A 27,730-nucleotide genomic window follows, 5' to 3' on the forward strand; every position below is an offset into this window, starting at 1 on the left:
AAACCCCAAGTTAAATTTGGATGAGGGTAGAGGGTAGAAGTCATAACTGCTTTAATCACTAGTGTATCCCCAAACTCTAGCTTAGTGTGAACTCATTAATACTTTATTAAATGAACAAATGAATGAAAGAACAGAATGGCCAAAGAGGAACTTTTGGGGTTAGCCTACTATAGTAAAAATAAAGCAAGAATGGAATGGGGGGGATTGCTTTTGGTTAATTTGCAAAGTCTGCAGTTATAAAATATTCAAAGACACAACAAAATCTCAAGCTATTCAGAAATATTTATGACCAACAAAAGTACTATTATTACTTTTGAATTGCGTTGAATTCTTTGACAAGATCATGTGATTAAATTTAAAAAGGAACCTCTGAGAGGTCTGCTGGTCCCAGGAAATTGTCTCTTTGAGCTTTAGTTGATTTTAAACTATCTGGAAATTTGAATTAGGGACATAAACCACCTGGGCTCAAACAAGGAGGATTCAAAGTCTTGCTCTGTGTTTTAATAGCACCTAAGTGTTGCCCTTCCTGACAATGTATAACAAAATTAGTGAATGTTTATTGCTATGTGAACATACTAAAATTACTAAAAAAACTGTCCTTTGAAACAAAGTAGAAAAATATTTTCAATTACTAAATCATATGAAAATGACCCTACCATGTCTACTATGTAGTAATAAACAACTGCATTTATTCTACTCCTTTTAGATATATAATTGCATCACAAAAGCAATAGTTGTTATTTTTTTGTCTGTTTATTTAAGTAATAAGGAATTATGTCTTTCTAGGTTCTAGCTATGGGTCAGACAATGAAATGTGTTTTATATTTATCTCATCTTTAAAGAAAACCTGGGTAACAGTATTCTATCCCTTTTACAGATAATGGGACAAAGATTTAAATAAGTTAATTAACTTATCTAAACAATAGAGGACAGAATAGGGTTTCCAATCCAGGTCAGCCTGACAGCACAGCTCATCTTAACCACTGCGCCAACTGTCTCACATGTTCTCCATCTGTTGTCTAAATTAACAAGCATCTTGCCTACGATCTGCAGTTTTAATCTTCTGGTGCCATCACCAGAGGAGGTGTATATATATTTTTTGATCAATACTCATTACCATTCTGGAAAATATTGCATACAAATGATCACAGGAACACAGAGTGGCATTTGTCAATAATTCATGGTTTGACAAAACTGACAAAATATTTCAGCATGCCATATTAATATTATATACCTTTTTTGCCTTGCTGGTCATTACAGTTTTCATAAGTACATGGTCCCCAAGCTGTCCAAGGCGAAACCTCACATTCAGTAGGACAGGGAATGTGGCACAGTTGTGTTGTATTAGGGACAGGGCCAGTGCATGATTTCACGTCCACTGGTTTTGAGGCTGTTGAGAGAAAAAAAAATACAGAGATCCCTTAAGAATTAAACATTGCTATGGTCAACAATATGATTTTTCTATGTGTCTGGACAGGGAAAATGCTTAAAGTAGTGCCACCAAGACATTATTCTGATGCTTCTCAGCTCCATCCTGAGAATAAAGGGAGAAGGAATGGAGAAAAAAGAAGCAGTTGTCAAATGAAACAGGGTGCAAGTCTTGCAGATTGTTTGATTACCAGCTTTACTACTAATTACCCATGCAATTAATAATGCTGAGTCTCAACTTTCTCCGTCAGTAAAATAATCCATAATGCTAATTTTATTTCTAAAATCTTATAGTTAAGAGTCGAAGAAAGTGGAAGGTACTTTGAGGACTGATCAGAGTAGGGGTATTTTTTCCATAAACATATGCATCTTTAATGTAATATGGAAAAAACCTCCACTGAGGGGCTTCTGGGAGGGCAGTCTCCCTTCCCTTTTGGTCCACAGAAAGGTAACTGATGGATACAATGAAGGAGTAGCTCAGGCCACCAGATGGGGCATCTCTGTCTCCAGCTGATGACTCACTAGATACTTTCCAAAACTTTAAAGACTATACTATCTACATATGCGATCCAAAGCTTAGAACTGCTAAAAAGGCTAATTAATAATTGTCCATGTATGTTCACGAGCTGACCATTGAGCTGTGGATATTGCTAGCCCTTGCTTCTCTTCCGTTTCAATGACTGCAGTCTATTTTGTACAACACAAGCATTTGACAGTTAATGTCAAGATATGCTCATAGATCTTGTTAAAAATGACTAAATGAGGTACTACTGTCCAGCATGTGGAACTATATCCAATTTCTTGGGATAAACCATGATGAAGATAATATTAGAAAGGGAATGTGTATATACATATATATATGTATGTATCACTGGGTCACTTTTCTGTACAGGAGAAATCGGCACATTGTAAATCAACTACACTTTAATACAAAAATAAATATCAGAAAAATACATTAAACATTAAAAAAATTAAAAATGACTAGGTTAGAAAGATACTTGAAGCTTTGTAGAAATCAGAGGAGAATCAAGGTGTACTACTATAAAATTTTTGAGAAATAAATGTCTTGGGCACACATTTACTTTAATAAAACCTAGCTCTTGTTACCCTCTGATACTTTGAAATACCCATAAATCTAGCATAAAAGACTGAAATAATAAGAGGTCTTAAATCTCATTTTCTCCATGTAAAGGACTATCACATTTCAATTGCATGGGGTGGCAGATAGAAGCTCATAGAGAAAACAAAATATTTTAAACTATATTATCCTAACTTTTAAATAAAAGTACTAAGTATATCTGCTTATAGTTTAACTATTAAAGCAAACTGTAGGTACTTGTGTATCCCTCAAGTTTCTGCACACACAAATACAAACAACCATAAGTGCTCTGCACACACAGATACAACCCTTGTGCTATCTAAAGACTACTATACCGACTCCTCTGTCTGCCACAGATTCACAGTTCTGAAAAATATTCTATAGATTTTATTTTTTTCCTTTTATTTCCTTCCCTTTCTACTCACCCCTACCTCCCCCACAATACTGCAGTGAAAATGCCTGGATACCTCTAATTTGCTTAGCATGATCACCATGAACATTCTCACTTAAGTTGCTACTTTGTATCATAACATTAGCCAAAGTCAAAAATGATTAAGTGGATTGCTTTCCAACAGAGAAAGTACTTGGCACACTAATGACAGAAAATACAGAAATAAATGCTTCATTTCTCTAAATATATACATAAAAAAACTTGACACCAATGATACATCATTGACACAAAATAATTTGTTTTTAATATTCTTACAGGCATAAGAATCTTGTGGTGGTTAATTTCATGTGTCGACTTGCCTGGACTAAGGGATACCCACAGAGCTGGTAAAGCACTGTTACTGAGGGTGTCTGTGAGGGTGTTTCTGGAAGAGATTAGCATTTGAATCAGTAGATTGAGTGAAGAAAGCCCTCCCCAGTGTGCGTGGGGCATCATCCAACCCTTTGAGGCCTCAATAGAACAAAAACTTGAGCAAAAGGCAAATCCTTTAGTGTCCTGAGCTGGTGTATCCATTTTTTCCTGACCTTGGAAATTAGAGTCCCTGGCTCTGGGAAACTGGGAATTAAACCAGTGGCCCCACTCGCATAATCATGGGAGCCAATTCCTATAATAAATTTCCTCATATATATCTATATATATCCTATTAGTTCTGTTTCTCTGGAGAACCTTGACTAACTCACTTTAACAGCATGGAGAAAGCTCCTGTAACTGCAAATTAGCATAAGTGATTCCTTCACTTATAGAATCCTTCAGACTGTCATTTAAATTGTGGCTATATGTTTAATGACATTAAAATTATCCATTCTTTCCCTTCAATTGAATAAAAGTAACTTGAGGCTTTTTTATTGTATAGTTTTGGAAATCATAGTTACTATAAAGGGAAGTCTACTGAGCATACAATTATTAGAACCTGAAGAAATTTATTTTATCTGTAAGGCTAAAAACTTTAGGAAGAAAACAAGGTTGTATTTATTTATTTATTTATATTACTCAAATGAATTTATCACATCTGTAGTTGTATAATGATCATAACAATCTGATTTCACAGGATTTCCATCCCACAACCCAAGCACATCCTCCAACCCCCCAAACTGTCTCCTCTAGAGACCATAAGTTTTTCAATGTCTGTGAGTCAGCATCTGTTCTGCAAAAAAGTTCAGTCTGTCCTTTTCTCAGATTCCACATGTCAGTGAAAGCATTTGATGTTGCTGTCTCATTGTATGACTGACCTCACTTAGCATGATAGCTTCTAGGACCATACATGTTGCTAAAAATGCTGATATTTCATTCTTTTTAATGGCTGAGTAATATTCCATTGTGTATATGTACCACCTCTTCTTGATTCACTCCTCTGTTGATGGACATTTAGGTTGTTTCTATGTCTTGGCTATTGTAAATAGTGCTGCAATGAACACTGGAGCACATGTGTCTCTGTGAGTCATGGATTTCTCTGGATAGATGCCCAGGAGTGGGATTGCTGGATCAAATGGTAGTTCTATGTTTAGTTTTCTGAGGAATCTCCATACGGCTTTCCACAGTGGTTGCACCAATTTACAATCCCACCAACAGTGTACTAGGGTTCCTTTTTCTCCACACCCTCTCCAGCACTTATTGTTTGTAGACTTTTGGATGATGGCCATTCTGGCGTGTGAGGTGGTACCTCAGAGTGGTTTTGATTTGCATTTCTCTAATAATGAGTGACGCTGAACATCTTTTCATGTGTTTCTCGGCCATCTGTATGTCTTCTTTGGAGAACTGTCTGTTTAGATCTTCTGCCCATTTTTTGATGGGGTTGTTTGTTTTTTTGGTATGCAGCTGCAGAAGGTGTTTATAAATTTTGGAGATTAATCCCTAAAACAAGGTTTAATCAAGGAAACAGGTAAAAACATTAATTCCTGACCATTTTTCTGTGAGCTTAATTTTACCTTTTGGTGTATTTTGAATGAATCAAATAGATTATCAGTCACAAATTCTCCCTGAGCTATTAAAAGAGAAATGTGATGAATAAAGGAAATAGTGGAATAAGAGAATAGTTATGGAAGTATTGCTTGAAACAAAATACTTAAGTTTTTCTGCTAAACTGGTCAAATCAACACTGAGATAATACAGTTCTTGAAAAATAACCTCCAATTTAGAGATAAATTTTACCTTCCTCCCTTCCCCTGTCCCTCCCTTCCTCCCTCCTTCTCTCACTGTTCCCTCCCTCCCTTCTTTCTTTCTTCCTTTCTTTCATTAATAAAAGAAACACAAGGAGAGAATATGTATTTGTGCATGACTCAATTCCTTTGGTGATGTTCATTATAGGTTTTCTTATAGAGTATATACCGATTAATGTAAATCACAGATATCAGCTGAACTCCTCAATAACCAGTCTTGCATCCCTGAATAAACTATACTTGGTCCTATTTTTCAATTCTTATATATATTACTGAATTCTTATTTGCTAATATTTTGTTAAAGATTTCTGTGTCTATATTTATGAAAAAGTTTGGTCTGTAGTTTTCTGAGCTACTACCATTGTTTTCATGTTCCTTGGGAATTCCTCTTTCACACATGACTTATTTAGAGGTGGACTGTTTAGTTTCCAAGGGTTTGGAAATTGTTATTTTTCTGTGATAGAAACTTAGTTTGGTTCCAATTGTGCTCAGAGAAAACACTTTGTATGATTTAAATTCTTTTACATTTGTTAAAGTTTGTCTTACAGATCAAGATATGGTCCGTCTTAGTATATGTTTTGTAGACATGTGAAAAGAAGGTACATTGTGTTGTTGGATGGAGTGTTGTAGCAATGCCTAATAGTTTTCAATGATTGATGTTCTTGAATTCTTCTATACTCTTGCTGACATTTTATGTTGGAAATACAGTGTTGTCATCTTTGACTTTAATTGTGGTTTAGTGTATTTCTTCTTTCAGTTCTATTGGTTTTTGTTCATGTGTCTTGCAGTGTGTTGTTCAATGCATATACATTTAAGATTAGTCTTTTTTGATGGACTGACTCTTTCATCTTTACATAATGTCCTTCTCTGTTTCTGGTAATTTCCTTTGCTCTGATTTCTAATTTACCTGATATTAATATAGCCACTTCTGCTTCTCTTTGAGTAATATTTTCATGTTTATTTTTTTCCATTATTTACTTTCAACCTGATGTATTGCTCTATTTGAAGTGAGTTTCTTATAGAATGTGTATAGTTGGGTCTTATTTTCTAATCCACTCCACCAATTTATGTCTTTTCTCCTTATCGGTTTAATTTTGTCTAGATACAGAATGTATTTTAATTTTTATAATGCATTAGAAGCAAATTATAACATTGCTTGAATAGGTGTTTTTTAAAATCTGTACCCACAGGTGCTTCTGGACTGCTGTCTTCTCTCACTCCAAGTCTGAGATGGGGAGGCAAAAAGAAAACCAAAGGAACTCAGAGTTCCCATCATGACTCAGCGGTTAACAAATCTGACTAGGAACCACGAGGTTGCAAGTTCAATCCCTGACCTCGCTCAGTGGGTTAAGGATCCAGCATTGCCGTAAGCTGTGGTGTAAGTGGCAGACATGGATCCAGCACTACTGTGGCTCTGGCGTAGGCCAGCAGCTACAACTCTGATTAGACCCCTAGCCTGGGAACCACAGGGGCGGCCCTAGAAAAGATAAAAAAAGACAAAAAAAAAAAAAAAAAAAGGGAAGAGAGAAAACTAAAGGAACTCATCATTTTGTCATTTCTTGAGTCTTAAAATCTTTCGCTTATCTGCCTCCTTTTCTCCAGAGTCATCTTGTGGTCTGTTTACAAATATAAATGCTCACTATCACTGATTATTAGATAAATGCAAATCAAAACTATCATGAGATACCACCTCACACCAGTCGGAATGACCATCATTAATAAGTCCACAAATAACAAATGCTGGAGGGGGTGTGGAGAAAAGGGAACTCTTTTGCACTTTTGGTGGGAATGTAAGCTGGTACAACCACTATGGAGATACCTTAGAAAACTATACATAGAACTCCCATATGACCCAGCAATCCCACTCGTGGCACATATCCAGACAAAACTTTCCTTAAAAAAGAAAGAATTTCTTTTTTAATTTAGTGAGAGAGTTAGGAAATATTACTCTTTTATATCTTCCTGGAAGCAGAGGTCCAGACACAATTCAAAAAATAAAACATTTCAATTTTATAACTGAGATCGTAAGAAAGGAAAACCCTCAAAAGGATTCCTTAAATCCATAGCATGAATCCCATATAGTACCAGAGTCTTAAAGCTGGCTTCTCTCTTGGGGAATTACTGATCCCAGGTTATAGAAATTTCAATTTTAATGGCCTAATGCCCATTAAATTGCATATCCAGAGTTCTTCAATTACCAGGGATAAAGAAAGGCATTTTCAGCCAGAAAAAGAGTGTTTAATTTTAAAAGACCGTCATTAAGGAAATTTCTAAAAGATTTATTTCTCATACAAAAAAAAGCAAACAGAGAAGCAGGATCTAAGATACCAGATGGAATGGTGGCCAAAGAAAATAATGTGAGTAAAAGTAAACACTGACTGTAAAAGCATAATTATGATGATTAAATAGGGGAGTGTGGTAGGCAGAGTAATGGTCCCCCAAAGATTCCATGCCTTAATCCTTGGAATTGGTGCCTATGTTTTCTCAATGGGAAAAAGGACTCTGCAGATACTGTTCAGGGTTTGAACCCTGAGATGGAGAAATAATCCTGGATTATCTAAGTGGGCCTAATCTAATCACACTATCCTAAAAAAGCAGAAAGCCTTTCCCAGCTGGTCAGAAAGGTGAGATGGAAGAAGGAGGAGGAGAGATTCAAAGCATGAGAAGTACTTGATTTGGCATTTCTGCTTTTGGAGGAATGTGGTCAGAGCCAAGGAATGTGGCCTCTCAAAGTTGGGCATGGTGTCCAAGAGACAATCAGTAAGGAAATGAAGATCTCTATTCTTCAACTGCAGAGAACGGAACTCTGTCAACAATTTCAGCAAGGAAACAGATGTTGCTCTAGAGCCTCTAGAAAGAAAGGCAACTCTGCTAAGCCTCTGATAGCCATGTAAGACCCATGTCAGATTTCTGAGTCACAGAACTGTAAGATAAAATGTCAGGTTTGTGGTAATTTGTCATAGTAATGACAAAAAATTAACACAGGGAGTTATAAATAACAATACATAAATAAAACACAAGACTACATAATATATAACTCGGTGAAAGTTAATCAGAGGTATAATAGTCTAAAGTCCTTGGCAAGGTAACATATTAATTATAGATTATATTCAGTTGGGTCCGGACTTTAATATTTTAATCTCTTTATAGAAACAAGATAAGAATATATAACTTCTAAACCAAAGGAAACAATATAACAGTAACTGTTACAATAAATTCAAAGGCAGACAAGAATGAAGAAAAGGAAAAAAATTGAATGAAGAGAATAAGAAGAAATGAAGGTAAAGTCTAATCCACTAAAAGTCAAAGATTACCAGACTTAATAGAAAAATAAAATCTGAAATGACATTTATATCTCTTAGTTTATCAAAAGAAAAAAAAAAAAACCTTGATATTTGACAATACAAAGTGCTGGAGAAGATGCTGAAACAGCCAGAATGGTTAAACACTGCTAGGAGAAATCTAAGTTGTTTTAACCATTCCAGAAAATAACTTGGAATTTTCTAGTAGATTTGAAGACAGGCAAACTCTCATGTACATAACTTTGGAAAAACGATTAGACATTAGACATTTGCCTCAGGAGATATTTATAAGAATTGCCACTGAAGCATTGCTTATAACTGCAAATATCTAGGAATAACTCAGGTGTCCAACAAAAAGGAAATAAATGTTAAATTATGGAATTGATACTACAGTATCTATACAATGCTATACAGAGGTAGAAATAAACTGGAGTACAATAATCAAAGTAATGAAACCCATCAATATACCAAAGAGTAAAGAAATCAAGCCAAAAAAGCATATATACTATTAAAACTTTATATAAGTTTTAAAAAACAAACATGATCACCAAGTTCTGGGATAAATAGGAAAGAGGAGACCAGCCACTACTGTCTTGGAACTGGCCTGATCCTTTCAGCTGGGCCCTGGTGTTTTTAAGAGCTGGCCTGGTACTCTGAGCTATGCCATGGTGTTCTCCTATGGGGTATAAATAATCCCCCAGAGTACCAAATCAGACAAGTCATTCTGGACTACGATGGAGTGAGGCAAAAAATAAGATTACTTCATGTGTCACCAAGGAAGGTCACCATGGGGACTGCAAAAATATCAACGACTCTCATCTCCCAGATATGAGTGAGTTCTGCTTCTTTATCAATTACAACTTTAGCCACCCTCTAGTCTTTCCTCCTTTCCAAAAGGTTTATTAAGATACCTGGTTATAGAATTACCCTTGTTTCCTTATGGTATTTAATCCACAGCCAAGCCCACTTATTTAAATCTCCCTAAAATGATTACCTGATTGAAGCCTAAGTCCTAATATAAGTGCTATCTGACATTTTTATTGAGATGCCCATGGTTACCCTTGGTGTAGGTCCTCTCTTACTGCAAAAAATAATAAAGCCAACTTGTTCAAGCACAAGTGTATACTTGGTGGTCTTTGACTGCAGAGCATGGACAAATCAAATACATAAAAGCAAGGAATGTTAAACATAAAATTTAGAATAGGTGTCCCACCTGTGGATGGAGTGGGATGTGCTTTATTTAAGGTGCTAGGCAATGTTATGGTGGGTCCAGTACTTAAAAAATATTATTTCATATAGTTTGCACAAAATCCCATGGTATAGGCATTTTAGTTATCCCCATTCGGGGTGGCAGTGGTATATAATTATTCCCAAATGGGGAAACTGAATGTGGAAAGGTTAAGTAACTTTCTCAAAGTCACATATCTAAGAAATTATAGATTTTTGATTCATATCCAGGCAGGGTAGCTCCATAATCTTCAGTGTGTACTTCTAACTACTACTCATGTGATCTTGAAAGCATAAGTGAGGCACTTTAAACAATATGTAATAATATGTAATGATACACACACATGCAAACACATCTGAAATAAGTCATAATGTATTAAAACACAGTCGATGGGGATTATTAGTATAATGCATGTATGCCATAATAATATAATGAGGCTATCAAGATAATAAAACGTCAGCCCTGGTAGTGAAATCAGTGAAAACTATTCAGACTTTCATACATCAGCTGAGAATGGAACTAAATAGTCATTCTACAAGATATAAAAAACTGGCCATCCAACTAAACTACTATTAAGGTGGGATGTTCTACACTCACACTGATAATAATAATAATAATAGTGAATACTTACATTGAATTTACTAAATAATTTTAATCCTCATGACAATCTCATGAAGTATGTTCAATTACAGTAATCCAAAATTTAAAGATGAGGAAATTGAGGCACAGAGAGATTAAGTAACTTGCCTATGGTCACACAGCTAGTTAGTACCATCTGGTATTGGACTTCAGCAACCATGCTCTTATCCACTCTGCTATATACCATGATACGACAATTAACAGAACCCACGTTCGTCCCTTATTTCTTACCCCAACTCCCAGAACTCTATAATATGAAGTTTGGCTTGACCAGAAGACATTTTTAAAAGTTTATTTAATTATTATTGGTGTGGGGGGGGGTGGTGACAGAGAAACTAGGAATGATACTCATCTGGAAAATGAGTCTTCAAGTATTTTAATACAAAACATTTTAGATTCTCATCCATTTTTTTAATGCTAAAATTTAAAAGCTAAATAATTTTCATCCTTATGCCTAAAAAATATACCACGTGTTTTAAACTTTTTGTATCATAAATACATACTTGGATTCTCAAAACATTTTAAATGACAGATCTCACCCTCAGCCTACTTCAGACCTATGTGTATAACAATATGCCCTTTCTGAGTCCTTCAAAAGATATATTAGGGTTCTAACGTCGAGAAAAATGCAATAGGTTGAATAATTCATTCACCCACTTAGCAAAATGGCTGAGTGTGTTAGGCATTCAAAAGCTCCTGATACAGTATTTTTTCCATTGTCTTCCCTGAAAATCTTTTTCTTTTTTTTTTGTTTTTTGTTTTTTCAGGATTTTTATTAAAATAGCAGTAGAGGGGCTTTAATAGCACACATTTCAGAGCCACTTAATTGGAAATTCTCAGCATTGAACCCAGAGAGTATATATGTACTGTATTCTCATTCACTCTTTGAACAGTTCCTTTCACCTTCTTTCCCTTACTGGAGTCTGGTTATTTCCTAATGGTTTCTATTTCCTGCAGCCCTCTCAAGCAGAGGCTCTTCCATTCTCTTACATGTTTCATCAGTGGGGTAGGTGTCTTGTTCTTGATATAGCATTGTTTCTTTAAACAAGCTTATTTGATTGCTAATCATAATTCCAAGGAAATTCTCTTGGATTTAAGTCAATTTCTGTATAGGAACTGACCAAGTATTAAATATACATACATACTTATATATGTATATGTATGCCTGGTAACAAAAGAGATTCCAAAGACATGTAAATAAAATTAATTACAAAGGGCTCTCCTTTCCTTTGTTACTCTGTTTTTCAGTATGTTAAACATTGGATGCCTACTCTGCAAAGCCCTGCCACTGCATTAGGAACCATATACCCAAGGGTGCTATAGGGCCAATGGCAGCAGCAATGGTGATTTTTCTTATCAGCATGTGATGATAGTAATTTAGGGTATATTTAACCAAAGCAGTTTTAATTCCATGAAGGTTCTTTTGATGGTTTACTCAACACCCACTTACATGTCAGCTGGAGGCAAAATAAATTCTCAAGAACTTGTGTCAAGCAAATAAAGAAAGACTTCATTCTGAAAATTAATCAAATTCTACATGTATCAGTGATTACTTAAAGCTTTGTGAAGATGTTCTTATACTAAACTTTATTCACAGAAATTTATTTTATCTTTCACAGGCTGGTATAGTTAATGGGGACATAAAACTCATGTTCTTTTTAATAACAGAAGGCATTGTTTTCAAGATAATATGCTTATTCTTTAATCAATATTCCAACAATGTTTAAAATGATGGTTGAGAATTATCTCTTGGTATTTAACGTGCTTCAGAGCTCACTGCCAATCCTTTCTGGCTATGATCAACTCATTACTGAGCTATCATTTCAGATTAATCCTTTTGTTTATTAACAGAAGATATGTTATAGTTTCTTTCGTAAGCATTCATGATAGTCTTGAGCTCATTTTCTACTCTATGATTCACGGTTTCAGTATCTGATGGACTCATCACTGTCTCTGTGCTGCTCAGGAGTTGATAGTCATGATTTTCATCTCCAGGCCATCCTGTTTGACTGTAGCTTGCTTCTCTTTGTGCTCACTTGTGAGTGCTGTTGTTTAACCTCTTGAACTGTGTTGACAAATTGTGTTTACAATTCAAAACATTTGATTGAAGTCACAAAACATTTTTTTTAATGTTTGTTTTTCTTCTTACATTAGGCAATTTCAGAGCTAAGCTGTTTGAATGGTCCCTGTGTTTGAAACTGCGGTATTTTTACATTTTTCTGATTTTCTGTTTGTTTATTCTTTGGGGGCTCAGCGAAGTCCAGGCTTTTTCTATTTTGGTTTTTATAGTCAACTGAAAGTGACACTGAATACATTCCATACATTTAGATAAGGTTCTTCCCAAATATCCCAATAAAGGATATTTAGGTCCAGATTAAAATAAGAAAAGAGCATTCCTCTTTCTTTTCTCCTCAGCTATCTATTCTAGTTTTAACTTCTCAACTGTGGGTGCTGAGGAGACTGAAGATAGGGAAGGAGGGAGCCCATGAACCCTAACAGTGTTATCAAAGATATGGGCAGACCTCAAAAGAAGCCATCTTCTCTCTATAAAGGACTCAAATGACCATGCAGCTGGTCTGCTGTCTGAATGTTGCCCATTAGCAGGGTCAAGAGGGCACCAAAAGATGGGCTTGCCACTGCTTGTGCTTCCAGCTTTATACTGCTAGGTTGGGTATCATGGAGAGTCCTGTCAGGGTCCCTTCCTACTTCTCTTAGGAATGCTACTCTGCCTCTCAGGGGCTGTTCCTTTGCCTTGGTGCCTCTGTCCCTCTGATCTTCCATCAATATCATCTTAGCACATAGAAACCCCATTCAGGGTCTAGCCTCTGGATGGGCTCTCTTCTCGTTTCAAGGACTCATGCTGGTTTTTCTCTTTTTGCATGTTCCACTGATCACTGCAGGGAGTAAAGAGAGGCCCATATGCCTAAACTCACAATGCCATATTGCCTAGAAAAGAGCTATCCTCCCATCTTGACTCAAATGAAACAGTGCTATTCTTTTAAGTATTTTCAGGGACAAACATATGTCATGTAATTTCTCTCAGTGACCCTGACTCCTACAAAAAAAAGAACGTTTAAAAATACATGGGACTGTTCAAAATATCTTCATAGTAATGTCAATCATGTTAGGATTTAAATTTCACAACTGTATCAACAGCTTGATGAGGACATCAGTTTTCCTACTATAGGGATGGGCCATCTGTTATAACACTGCAAATATGGAGGGGTTTTTATTTTTTACCTTTTTTTTTAAAAAAAAATAGGACATGTAGAATAAGCTATGTGAAATTCTCACTTAAATCTTCTAACAACATGTTCAAACTTACTGATTCAAATTTCCCATTTACAATGCCCCTTACTTGGAAAATAACATTAATAAATGTTGTAAATTAAAATAAGCAGTTTGGAGCCTAAATGTTATCCACAATATAATGACAAAGAACCTCAGCCATTAGGATTTCAAATAAATGGCACTTTTGTTTTGAAAAGTTATTAAAAAGCAGACTAATCAAATAAGGCCTACAATCAGCTCTGTGCACTTTCTGAGCTCCTCCAACTGTCATTATCCTGATGACCAAATGTATCAGTCTGCTCAGGCTACCATCACAAGATAGCACAGACTTGGTGGCTTGAACAACAGAAGTGTATTTGCTCACAGTTGTGGAGACTGGGAGTCCAAGATCAAGGAGCTGGCAGAGTTGGTTTCTGTGAGGCCTCCCTGCTGCTGCTTTCTTGTTGTCCTCACACAATCTTCTGTGTGTCTGATCATCACAGGAGACTTTCTCTTCTTGTAAGACACTAATCCTACTAGGTTAGGGCCCCATCTTTTCAATCTCCATTAACCTTCATTACTTCTTTAAAGACCCAATATCTTAAAAAGTCACATTAGGGGTTAGGGCTTTAACAAATAAATTTGGGTGGGGGGCAGGGACGACACACAATTCAGGCCATAATGCCAAGCTTGATTATCACAAACAATGATAATGATTTAACCACAGTCCAGTATATGACCATATTCACTGGCAAATTTTATCAACTTTTAATTGAGTTTTTTTCCTCCATTTTCAGTTGTACCTGCTGCATATGGAAATTCCCAGACCGGGAATCGAATCTGAGCCATAACTGTAGCAACAGCAGATCCTTTAACCTACTGTGCAGGGCTGGAGATTGAACCCATGCCTCTGCAGCCACTTGAGCTGGTGTACTCAGATTCTTAACCCACTGTGCAAAGGGGAAAATTTGTTTTTGCTATACTTGCACTTACTCAAGTTCTTCCACAGGAGGTTACTGCCACTATTACTCTCTGACCACACTTCATTTAAAAGCAAGCAGAGGAAGTATTTCCAGTATGACATTTTCAGTTTTTCCTGATACTTTCCATTCTTCCTTCAAAATTTTTACTTAAAGAATTCAAAGTGTAGAATCCCATTTCCTGATCACTGAATAGACAGAGATGAACTTGCCAAAAGGCTCAGAGACATCTTATGGCTTTTCCTTCTACTATCTTCATGTTAAAAAATAAAATACAACTGGAACTCTGAGACAAAGGCCAAAAGCATGATTTCTGGGTAGTCTTGAACTGTAACTTCAGAACTACTTAGTACCTACAAATACACCTACAAATAAACTCATGAGAAGTTTCTGGTTCCAGGCCTACTCAAATTTTTTGGCCTACCTAGTTATCTTTATATACCTCAGATTCAAGTTAATTTTCTCTACTTAATCCTTTGTAATTATTCCTAAATTTCCCCCCCTAATGCTTTGTCAGGATCAATATTTGTGAATATTTATTTAAGTACTTCAATCAACAAATGTTTACTGAGTACCTATTATGTACCAGGCTGATAGAGAGAGGTGCTCAAGATTTAGTAGAGAACAAAACAGATAAAGGTGCCAGCTTTTTTGCAGCAGGGTTTCTCACTAAAGAAGTGGGGAAGCCTAAAAGTAACAGGAGACTTAATAACTTATTAACTGGTATAGTATAGTATAAGGCAAAAAGGGCTGTGAAAAAAAGAAAAAAAAAAAGAGCAGAGAAAGGGGTCTGGGAGTGTGCGGGGGAAGGGTGGGCAATTTTAAGTAGGGTGAGCACATCTAGCCTCTTTGAGAAAGAGACATTTGAGACAAGGCTGGAAGGAGGGATAGAGTTATCCCAGCACATGTCTAAGGGAAAAACATTCTAAGCAGAGGGTGTGTTCCAAGAACTGCAAAGCAGTCTCAAGCGATGGAAGAGAAAGGAGCAGGAGGCAGAGGTGAGGGAAATGCGGAAGGGGGACAAGAGTAGAACATGATGATGGGCTTTACGTGGAGTAAACTGTAGCACAAATGCAAGGCTTTGAGCAGAGAGGTGACACAGCCTGACCTATTATTTTAAAAGACTGCTCTGCTGCTGTGTGGAGAATGGGTTGTGAGGTGGACAAGGGACATGGGGACACCTGTCAGGAGGCTATTACAATAATAGAGGCAAAAGATAGTGTTTCAGACCAGGGGTGGTAGTGGAGATGAGCTGGTCAGATAAATATTGAAGGTAGAGATGGAAAAAGTTCCTAAGGAACTGACTGTGGGAATGAAAGAGAGAAATCAAGATGAACCCAAAGATTTTGGTCCAAACAACTAATATCTAGCTTTTGGTTGTTGGTATATCCTTTCTCCTAGTTCTTGACCCTTCCAACTATTTTCTCACATTGCCTTTGAGGAGATCAAGACCCTTCGCTCCACACAACATTCCAATTGACAGGATTCCCCCCAGTTCCTCCTCCCTGCACTTCTATTCTGGCTCTGTTATGCTCCTCCTCCAATTAATCTACCCATTCCTGCAGCTGCCAGTGGAAATGACAGGTCTGGACCAAACTGCTGAATTTGACATTTAAAAAATATAATTTCTGAGATGTCTAGTTTCCCCCTTTATTAGGCTATTACATGAGGACTGCTAATGTTCAGCTCATTCATGGTAAGACACATGAAATCCATGTTAAGACTCCTTGAAAAACAATAGTGCTAAAGTTTATGGCATTATTTAAATTCTAGTTAAGTGTTTCTAAAAAAAAAAATGAAAGAAAGGTAAAAGGTGGCTGAGTCACAACATCACTTGTTGGAAAATGTCATCGTGTAGCATTAGGGCTTTTTGGAAAGTGCAACATTACTAGTTTTTGGGTCTGGGGAGCAGAATCATAATGTTCAGGATCCACGCTTAACCCTACAACAGTGACTTTTCAATTTTCAGTGCCTGCCACAATTACCAGGGGGTGGGAGTGAGGAGATGGGTTGTTTTAAAGAAACAGACTCCTGGGTATCATGACCAGAAATTTGGATTCACTATATTTGGATCAAAACCTAGAAATAACTTAGCAATATGGATTTTTGACAAGCACTTAAGCTGATTTTGATATAAGGAAGGCCGAGACTACCCTTTGAGAAACACAGGTATGCAGGACTGGGGCTGAAGTTAACCATAGGATACCATTTTGCTGTGGCACAAAATGCTTACCTTTTAGAAAATGTCACTCATATTCTAAAACAGATGTGTACACCCTGGTAAAAAACTGCTTGCTATTGTCTTCAGCCATAAGAAAAATTAAGAATTATTCCTTCCGTGGTATATTTTTTTCTATTGGTGATGTATTTTTTTCCTGGACATTTTTCTAAGCCTAAATCCACATTTTAATTTATGATAGCATGTAAACTGAGTTTGAATAATTTTCCCCAATTTACATTGTATTCTTTTAAATAAATCTGCTTGGAAGATACTGGATATATGAAAACATCTGCCATTGTAGATCTCAAACCTCACTAGGAAATCCTGCTAGAGATTTGGTATTGGTGATCTTCTCAACTCACTTTTACGCACTGATAAAACTGCATCTTAGAGAAAAGGAATAAAATTGTGGGAGCTCCCTAGAGCATACAGGCTTGCATATTTTGGATATTAACCCCTTATCACTTATGTGGTTTACAAATATTTTCTCTTATTCCACAAGATGTTTCATTTTGCTGTTGGTTTCCTTTGCTGGGCAGTTTGATGCAGTCTCACTACATCATTGCATATTTTTACTTTTGTTGTCTTTGTTTTCAGTGTCAAATCTCAAAATCACTGCTGAGGCCAATGTCAAGGAGCTTACCCCTTATGTTTTCTTCTAGGCATTTAATGGTGTCAGGGCTTATGTTCAAATTTTCAATCAATTTTGAACTAAATTTTTATTAATTATTAATGAGGCTCTCTTACATTTTATCCCACAGATTTTTAACTTTTTAATCTCAGCTTTACTTCTCTCTCATTTATGTTTTTGTGGACTTCCAGCCTATTGTAATCAGTCAAAATCTTACCTATTTTATTTTCTTTTTCACTTTTTTTAATGATACTTTAAGTATCATAGTAATACCTTATTACCTTTTTGCAAAATCTCTTTTTCTTTTTTTCAACCTAAAAACTCCACTCCTAATCTCTCCTATTATCATTGTTTTTAAACTCCCTGTTCTCATAAATTTCAGATTTTTTTTCCTCTGGAAGCAAAAATGAGAGAACATGCAGCAATATATGGAGTAGGGTCTTTTCCTTTACTCTCTTGACCTTCTGATTAACCCCAAACATCTTTGAGTGTTTTCAAGTATCACTTAAAAAACAGAATGGTCTTTGTTTTTAATACTACACATCGTTCAAAGTTTACATGAAGAGAGCTACATGTTTTTAAATCCATTATGCCTGACACAAAGAATTACTAAATGTGGAGAATAAAGAAAATGTCAGCATTACAACCCAAGCAAGGAGGGACTGTAGGCATGGGGCACAGAGAGAGCTTTAAGCTTCTGGCTTCACCCTGATGAAGGGCCAGGTGGCTTACAAATTGAAAAGAACTCTCAGAGGATATTTAGAGGTAGATACAAAATAAGGGACCTGATCGCATATGTATTTTGCTTGGTTCTTGTGTTCTTATGTCAAGATAATTGCTGTCTCCAGTCTTGATGAACTCATCAAAGAACCCTCTTGGCTGTGGAATTTCTCAGCTCCTCCCTCAGGTCAGAGGAGTTTCCTAATGGGCTCAGCTGGATTTAAGTTGGAAGGCCACATTCATTTGTAAAGACTCATATGAGGCCAGCTGGCACCAAACAGATCCGAGAAACCACAAATATGAGAAGGAAAGCTGGTCTTTCCTCAAGATTATGGTTCCATCAGATATAGCTCGCTGGGACTAAGGAAATGATGAAGGCTTCACAGATTCTTTCTCACCCAAAAGGAAATGAGGATGTTATTCTGGGGGAAAGGGAGAACTGGGGCCTGAAGGCCCTTACTCAATTCCCATGGTCTAAGCTATGTGCGGGAATTTTTTTTTCCCTTTATAGCCCTGCTGCTGAGTTGCACACCTACATTTGAAGGAAAATTTATGCTAAATCATGGGTCCCACTTTACATTTTTAGATCAGATTTATTGAGACCTTAGTATACGCCTGGCACAGTTCTAAATGCAGTAGGTGGATTCTCTCATTTAAAATTTTCACAGATTTTATTATCCCTTTTTCTAGAGAAGGAAACAGGTTCACAAAGAAGTTATATAAGCCATCCAAGATCATGTGGCTCAGGCCTTCTATCTCCACAATCTACACTCTTAACCGCCAAGGAATTAGTTCTCTCAGCTTTCATTTCTCTGAAGGTGTCAGTTTGACATGGTCAGTCTTGAAGGGCATTTTCACTGGATATAGAAACCTGACAACTTTTTCCAGCAAAGACATTGTTTCATTGTTTTCTGACCTTGACTGTCTCCAATGAGATTTCAAGTCTCATTTGTTATCTTTATTCACATGTTATATGGTGTGGTTTTTCTTCTGGGTGGCTTTGAGAATCTTCTCTTTATCTTTAGTGTTTAGAAATTTGTGTTATAATGTATTTTTCCTCTTGTCTTTATATTTATCCTACTTGGGGTTTGCTGAGCTTACTAGCTATGAAAGTTTATTTCTCTTTCAACAAATTTGAGAAAGTTTTGGCCTTTATTTCTTCAAATATCTTTTTTTGTCAGATCACTCTCTTCCCTATAGTATCATTAATATGTAGATACTTGATGTTATTTTACCAGTCACTGAGTCTCCTTTCACTTATTTCCCTCTTTCTCTCTTTTCTTCACATCTGATCATTTTCTATTGATCTGTCTTGAAGATCAATAACCCTTTCTTCTACAAAGATCCAATAATTTTTATTGATCTATCTTAAGGATCACTTAACCTTTCTTTTACTATCACCAAGAATAATGCACACAGTGAATTTATTGCAGATTTGTTACATTTTTGAATTTCCATATTCTTACCTCTGTGTTTCTCTTTATACTCCCATCTGTTCACTCCCCAAGACAATCTTTTCCTTCAAGACTTTGAATATATGTAATGGTTTTTAAAGTCCTTATCTGCTAATGAATATATATAATGGTTTTTAAAGTCCTTATCTGCTAATGGTTATATCTGAGTCCTTTCCAAGTATATTTCTACTAAGTGCTTTTTTCTTGATAACAGATCTCTTTAATTTTACATATGGAGCAATTTTTTTTGTTAGTATTATTTTTTTAATAGTTATTTCCCCAATACAATTTTTTTTTCTACAGACAGCATGCCATTTGCAGCAACATGGATGGAACTAGAGACTCTCATTCTGAGTGAAGTAAGTCAGAAAGAGAAAGACAAATACCATATGATATCACTTATATCTGGAGCAACTTTTTATTGTACTTTCTAGGCTTTGTGAATATGTTGTAGAGTCTGGGTTACGTCATCTTCCTTTATGAATTTTTTTCTGTCCAAAAGTTAAATCACTGGCAGTTCCTTTTGACCTCTTGAGGTTTGGTTTCATTTGGATTAGCATTTGCCTGGTTCAGATTTGAACTTGTCTGTGAGAGTATGGTCCTTACTCCCAAGCCCCGAGGCCCAGGGTGCTCAGCGAGTATTCTCCTCCTTGCAGGGCTGGAACTTTGACAGCTCCCAGCACTGCACTGTCTATTTATGACCCTCAGCACTCAGCCTTGCAGCACAGGATCTCTGCTGGGCTTCAGAGTCTTAGTCTGCATGTGCGCAGCCCAGCTCTGAGCCAAGGCTCCATGGTATATTTCCCCTATAGATTCCTGGACTCCACAGTGCTCCCTCAAATTCAGATTCCCTTTTGCTGTACTCTGCCCTGAAATTTCCAGTCATTTCAGCATCCTGAATTCAGATTTCTGACTCCTTAGTTCAGCAAATCTTGGTGCTATGCTTGCCTTCATTTTCCTATTCTATGTTAGGAAAGAGCCTCCAGTAGAAGACTGAGGGGACTGATCACCTCATGACTGTGGTCACAGTCTTCTGTTTCTTTGCTGTTTAATGCCTAAAGACAGATGCTTTGTAATTTTTGTCCAATTTTATAGTTACTCATATTGAGAGGGTTCCAGTTACTCAAGCACAGCCAGAAGCAGAAGCGTAACAATTTATTTTCTTTTTTAATGATGTAAATTATTTACTTACCAAGTTCTGTGATATGTTTCTAAGTATGTATGCCTTAGAACTTTCACCTCTCTGGCTATCAGAAGAAGAAATTTTGCCAAAGTAATGATGAGTTGGAAATCATATGTATCAAACCTTGGGGGCTATTACTAAGTCCATTTATTCATTTACTCACTAAATATTTACTAAACAATTATTATGTGTTGCCTATTCTGTGATTTTTTCCCCTTATGTAGATTTAAGGGATTTATTTTAACACATGTATTAAACAGATCATGGAGCTGGTACTATTCAGGAATATTCTACTCTGATGTTGTTTTAAAACTCTTATTTATTTCTACCATTACCAGAGAATGCAGAGGGAAGAGAAACATTCTTCAATGTTATGATTAGATGTCAAATAGAAAGAACAATATATGGTTTTGTTCCTCATGGGAGAATTTTGGGCTAGTTATATAAATTTGGGAAGTCAAAGAATACCCCAGAGATCCAAAAAGTATCACTGCTCAACCTTTTTCTCACATCACCCTATTTTGATCCTCCACATAATACTTACTGCAAACTGATGCTTTTCTATCTCTTTGCTTATAGTCTCTTCCCATCAAAATATAAATTCTGTGACAGAAAGAATCTTGTCTATGCTGTTTACTTCTCTAGTTTCAGCATTTATAACATTGCCTAGACATAGAAGGCACTCAGTAAATACTGGTTGATTAATGAAAGAATGAATAACTTCCTTACATAGTAAATAGAAACATGGACATTATAGTATATGTATAGTTTTACTGTCATTAAATAGGAATAACTAACAATAATAAATCATTGGCTCTGAGACCTAATTAGGTGTATGAAAGAAAGGTACATATTTTAAAACAATTATCACTTTGAGGGGAGGTAACATCAAATTGGCTTAAAATAATAACCCTAACTCCATGGCATAGTGATTAAGAGCACAGATTTGGGAAGCAGACTTTTTGATTCACAATCCTGATTAGGATATTTACTAGCTAAACACCTTGGTAAAATGATTTCTTTGTACCTCAATATTACATAATAATAGTACTTACTTCATAGGCTTGTGATGAAGGTCTAATTAGCCACTAAACATAAAACAGAACAGCGTCTCACATATAGTAAGCATCTATTGTCTTCTCAATCCTTCTCCCCCTTATTATTATTACTTCAAGTTAACTTATTTAGTTCCATAGATTTATACTCACGAATCATTTTGAAAAAGATGCCAGAAAGTTAAAGTGTTTCTTCTAATAGATGACATTAAGGTTAAAGCTGCGTTTCCCTTGTATCTGTGTCAGATTTTTGCTATGGGTGATGCACGGAAATAGAAGTAGACATTCCTCTATCTATGTCTAAACTTTTTCTTTGTCCTACATCTAAGTGGAGTCATATTTTATTTTATTCAAGTTTCTGTCTTTGCCAAAAGCCTTTCGATTTTCTCTTAAGGATGCTAATCCTATTCTCACCTAGATGATGGCTAGGAAATGTGTCTCTGCATTTAAGTGCAACTAATAGAAACTGAAATAACAATATGCCAGATCCTCGTGTCAGGGGATGTAAGGAAGCTCTCTGCCTCTCAATATCTATCGAAGCTCCCAGGAGCGTTGCCCTAGGGAATAGTTGTGCATCCATTTATTTAGGTATTCTGAACTCTATCCCTGAGTTATCCTGCTTAGCAGAGACCTATAAATCTGTACCATATCACATTAATCCTTGCTGATTTGCCTTTCCTGAGTTACACTTTCATATTTATGCTAGTGGCCTACACTGAGGAAAACTGCTTAAAGAAAAAGCCTCCTTATAAAATTCATGGTGGTCTTCACATTAAAGATGTTAATGAGGTTGTAATGTACTATAGCTACAGTGTCCTCCTTATGAAGGCCTACTGCCCGATTTTCTTTCTGACCCTAAAACCAGAAATTGGGCTTTTCCTTTACAATTGGTTTCTATTGTCTAAAGGATGCTGTGAATTTCATAATTAAGATTGTATTCCTCTTTGCATTGGCTGTTATAAGATTAGAGACAAAACATACAGACCTGCTTCAAGAAATTCACAGGATCTTATAACTCACATTTTGTACACTATCTTTATTACATTCATCATTGGTTTGGTATTCTCTTTCTTCCTTTGCTCACATTCCTCTTCCATTTATTCTTAAAATCACTTTATGTCTTATTTTGTATTATATAAAACAAAGTGGGACATAGGAAAGTATTAAAAATCACATAACTGAATGCAGGAGATTTCTTTTCTAACTGCATAGAATAAAAGCTGCCTGATAAATTCAAGTCACTCTCAACTCATCAATATAAGTTATCTTCCCATAAATTATATCTACTATGTGGAAATCTACATATTTTTACAGGAGACAATCATTACCCTCTCTACAGCACACTGCACGAAGCACAAATGTATACTGTTCACATGGAAACAATGACTACAATTCACATCCAATAGCTGCAGGCTTGATTCTGACAGTGCAAAGTCTTGGGCAAAGATTAGTTCATGCCTGGTGACATGACACAACAGAATACAGATACCTTCTCAGTTGGCACATATAAACTGTCACTAATCAATAGCTCTTGATCTACAAAACTAGCAGTTTCATATGATTCAATACAATACTGGCTCAAATGCCCATGGACAAGACTTCATATTGACCTTATAGAACCAACTCAGGAATTAAATCTCTTAAATGTGTTGAGTCCTAGAAAGGAATTAAATTAACCTTAGTTTTCTTTCAAAAAGGCAGATGTCCATGAAATTTGTTTATTTTTGCAACAGAAACATAATCAGATAATTTAATGTTATACAACTACTTCTGATGATTTTGATAAAGTTGTAGATAGCTACTATACACAGTTATTTATTCTGAAGCAAATTCACAGGGCAGGGGAGTATGACTGGATAGAGTTTAAACCTGGAATTAAAAACTGGCTTGAATATGTCATCAGTCACTAGTCTCAGTATGTCTGTGAAAACTATTCTCTAATTTCCAGTTAATTATATATTAATGGAAAAATACTATGTATCATGACATGTGAGTTTCTTTGCTTACTCCCTTTGCTATGAAGTTTTGAAAGACAATGAAAAATGCATGAAGAGCTTTCTTAGTGAAAAATATGACTTTTCACTTTCAAAGTACTTCTGGAAATTCCTAATGGGGTAGGAACTTAATTGAACCAAGGCTTTCGAACCAAATCTAGCTGAGAACGTGTAAAACATTGTCTCAAATTGTTTTGCATCTATATAATATTATTTTGAAAAATAAAAAATGTTTTATTAAACATTTAATTAAAAAATTAAAAAATGTTAAGGTCTCCCAGGCATATTGCTGCCTAACCAATATGGTTTTAGATACCCAGGAATCCTATGTAATACAAAAGGCAGATGGACCAGTGTTGCATAGGCTGAGCAATGGTGAAAGTGTTCTTTTAGAGCAACCACACAATCCCATGGTTATTGCAAGCATCTCCTTCAGAGTCCTTTGGCAAGGGAGTGCTGCTTAAAATTCTCAAGGATTCAGCATCACAAAGTAAGGGAAGCTGTAATTATTCTGTCTCCCATAAATATAGAAGTGAAATTAGTTCTATTTCTTTTCACTCTGAAATAATACAAAGCAAGCCTACTTTTTCCAAGAAAGGAGCTATTTCATATATAATGTAAGTACATGGAAGGATTTAGGGACAAACTGAAAAGAGACTCCATGAATTATACATCCTCCATTATGCTTCTCAACTAGCAAGGCCAGTATGCAATTATGCCTTTACTACATGCAAAAGGCTTGGAGTAAAACTATTATTTCAAAAAGTTCCTTCCTTTTTCTCAATTTCACCAGAAAAGTAAACACATAAACAAAGGCAGTTAATATTTATTCGACATATAATAAGTGCAAGTCCTCATGCTAGGATGTGTTTTACATATGTTATCTCATTAAGCCTTTGCAGAGGAAAGGAAAACAAAGGAAGAAAAGAATGAAGTTAGTGAGACATTTAGCTTAATCCAAAATGAAACACTATACATGAGATATCTAGGAAGCCACCATTCTCTCACTAAAGGGCTTTTTTTTTTTTTTCTTAAAGACATTTTAAAATGATACAATTAGCAAATTATCTAGACCTCTGGTAAGAATGATGGATAAATTAAAATTTAGGAGGGAAAAAAATGTTTTTCCATCCTCAGAAGCTTAAAATCTTGGGGACTTGGCACAATATTCATGAAGCAATTGTAAAAGAATAGAATTCTATGTAATCAAATGGTAACTTGTTTAATATGGTATAAGAAGGGCATAGACTTTGGACAAAGAAAGAGCAATGAAATCTAAACAGTGTAAAAATGATCATTTGAAATATGAGACATCTGGATAGTTGTGACAATGGCTGAAGGCATTTCAAGCCAGATAAGAGAGGAGTGGCAAGAGAAAAGGAACAGAAACGTCACTGGTCTCTGGTGCCACAGACGTGTGATCCTAGCTTAGAGAAAGTTCTTGTCTAGAGGCAGATAGACAGAGACAGCACAGACTGTCACACTGAGAACCCATAGCTTTGCTGAATACTGAAAATATGAAACTGTAAAGCAATGCACCAAAATCATATAATTATAAGAATATGGATGACTCCTTTAAATTCTTAAATTGTATTTAACACAATTTTTTTTCATAAATTAGTTCACCCAAGAAGAGGCATTTTTAGTGGATTCCAGACTGATAACATGGATCCTTATATTTCAAGTGTGTTTTTGTGTGCAATAAATGGTGAGACCTTTCCAAGATGAATCCGTTGTCATGGCTTCCTTTTCCCACTGCTATTCTCCTTGGTTTATTTCCCTTTTTATTGCCCATTGCTTTTAGAAGAAATAAATATTAATGAGTTCCACAGTGTAGTTTGTACTCCTCTGTTAACACTGATGAGAGTAGCTACTCCCTATTGAGCAATCATCAGCAAGGCAGGGAACAGCCAGCCACAAACCATTTCTTTTACATTCTTAGATAGCAGGAGTGTGCCTCTGAAAAAATACTATTCATTTGCCAGTGTGCATCCCTGAGTGCTAGTTTCAAGATTCCTTCTGGTGCTATCATTCATCTACAACTGACTCGACGAAATAAGTGCTTAAGGGTTACCCAAAGCACACATAGTACAGTCACTTGATCGTGCCGGTTATGTGACATTTTATCCAGCATTTTTCTTTCATTAATGGAAGGTCCTTTACTAGTGGCTGTGGCTTCTCTCCATCTTGGGTTACAGGTATGAAGTACGATGAAACAATATCTCCCTGTTAGGTGTTCTTCCTCTCCAATTTCCTAGCTTAGCTACTAGCAAGCTATAGTGGTTTTCTAAAGATTGGCAGCTCAGGGAACTAAAACAGGGCTCAATGAATGTAAATAAAACTAGTATTAGTTTTGCGTTTTTTTTCTGTCTTTTTAGGGCTGCACCTGTGGCATATGGAAGTTCCCAGGCTAGGGGTCAAATTGGAGCTGTAGCCACCTGCCTATGCCACAGCCACAGCAATGCCAGATCCGAGCTGTGTCTGTAACCTGCACCACAGCTCATGGCAATGCCAGATCCTTAATCCACTGAGCTAGGCCAGGGATCTAACCTGCATACTCATGGATGATAGTCAGATTTGCCTCTGCTGAGCCATAATGGGAACTCCAAGACTGACATTAGAACCGAAAGGTCTGCTTCACTTCTGAAAATACAGAGTGACTCTCCCTAGTCACACCATTGGCCCTAGTCTTGCCTGGAAAACTCTGGGAAACCTCTATTCAGGACATGAATGTCTGCATTTCTGTTTCTTATCTTAATGTACCAATTCTCTTTGGCTCTAATAGAGGCCAAAAATCTGTGTTAGAATTTGGGACAGATTTATTAAGAAAACCATGATTTCTTCATCAGCACTGGAGTCTTCTGAAATTCTGAGAGAGAGCTTAGTGATTTTGTATTTGGAATTTTACTCTTTTTTTAATGTATAAATTACATAAGTTTCGGTCCTAAAAAAACTCTCAGATCTCCCTGCCTCCATCGCAGTCTCTCCCAAAACTTTGGAAAGAGCCTTTTGAAAGACCTGTCATGAGCATTATAGTAAAAGCACCTCCTGATTATAATTACTACAGGGCTTATAAAAAAGACAGAGGTTCCTGCACCCATTTCAGACCTATAGAATCATGATCCCAGTGGGTAATATCAGGGATTTTTGCATTTTCTTAAAGCACACAGGTGATTCTTAAACTTTTAAGCACACAGTTTGAAAATATGCGCTTTAAAAAAAATAATGTACCTAACAAATAAGCATAAAGGTTCTTTTTAAGACTAGAGCATGGCGGTAATATATTTTCAGACTTTAACTGAAGAGCCCCAAAGTGGCCTATCTTAGAAGTTGCTCCATAATAGCCTTGTGAAGTGGCGGTTCTGAACCTCGAGTAAACAAGGTTGTAAATACAAGGCTACTAGAAGCAGCTTGTAGTAGGACAGGGATCAAGTCTGCTTTTTAAATTTTTTCTTTCTTTTTTTTTTTTTTTTTTTTTAAGGGTTGCACCTGTGGCATATACAAGTTCCCATACTGGGGGTCAAATCACAGCTACAGCTGCTGGCCTACAGTACAGCCACAGCAATATGGTATCTATGCCACGTCTGTGACCTACACCACAGCTCACAGCAATGCCAGATTCTTAACCCACTGAGTGAGGCCAGGGATGAAGACTGAATCCTAATGGATACTAGTCAGGTTTGTTACCACTGAGCCACGACAGGAACTCCCAAGTCTGTTTTTCTAAACATTCTGCCTTTAATATCTAAATAAGTTGTGCAACCTAACAGTTGCTCAGTAAGTATTTACTGAATGAATGAAGTAAATGAGTGACTGAAGGACTACTGATTGACCTATCAAAATTTGAGCACCTCATCAATCAGATTGTGACTGATGTTCAGAAAAGTAATGCTTGGAAGAACAGACAGAAAGTGTTTAA

At 36.3% G+C, this 27,730-nt stretch overlaps 1 protein-coding gene across 3 annotated transcripts in view; it reads right to left on the bottom strand.

The window, feature by feature from the left end:
* Positions 1-27,730, bottom strand: part of THSD7A (thrombospondin type 1 domain containing 7A) — a 446,361-nt gene that overhangs the window by 178,116 nt on the left and 240,515 nt on the right. For all 3 annotated transcript variants that reach the window (XM_021102433.1, XM_003357451.5, XM_021102432.1), the window contains exon 5: positions 1,235-1,390. In XM_021102433.1, the coding sequence (XP_020958092.1) occupies positions 1,235-1,390 (156 nt within the window). The remainder of the gene's footprint in view (positions 1-1,234; positions 1,391-27,730) is intronic.

This window comes from Sus scrofa, chromosome 9 (assembly GCF_000003025.6).
Source record: "Sus scrofa isolate TJ Tabasco breed Duroc chromosome 9, Sscrofa11.1, whole genome shotgun sequence".
In the NCBI taxonomy this organism is placed as follows: Eukaryota; Metazoa; Chordata; class Mammalia; order Artiodactyla; family Suidae; genus Sus; species Sus scrofa.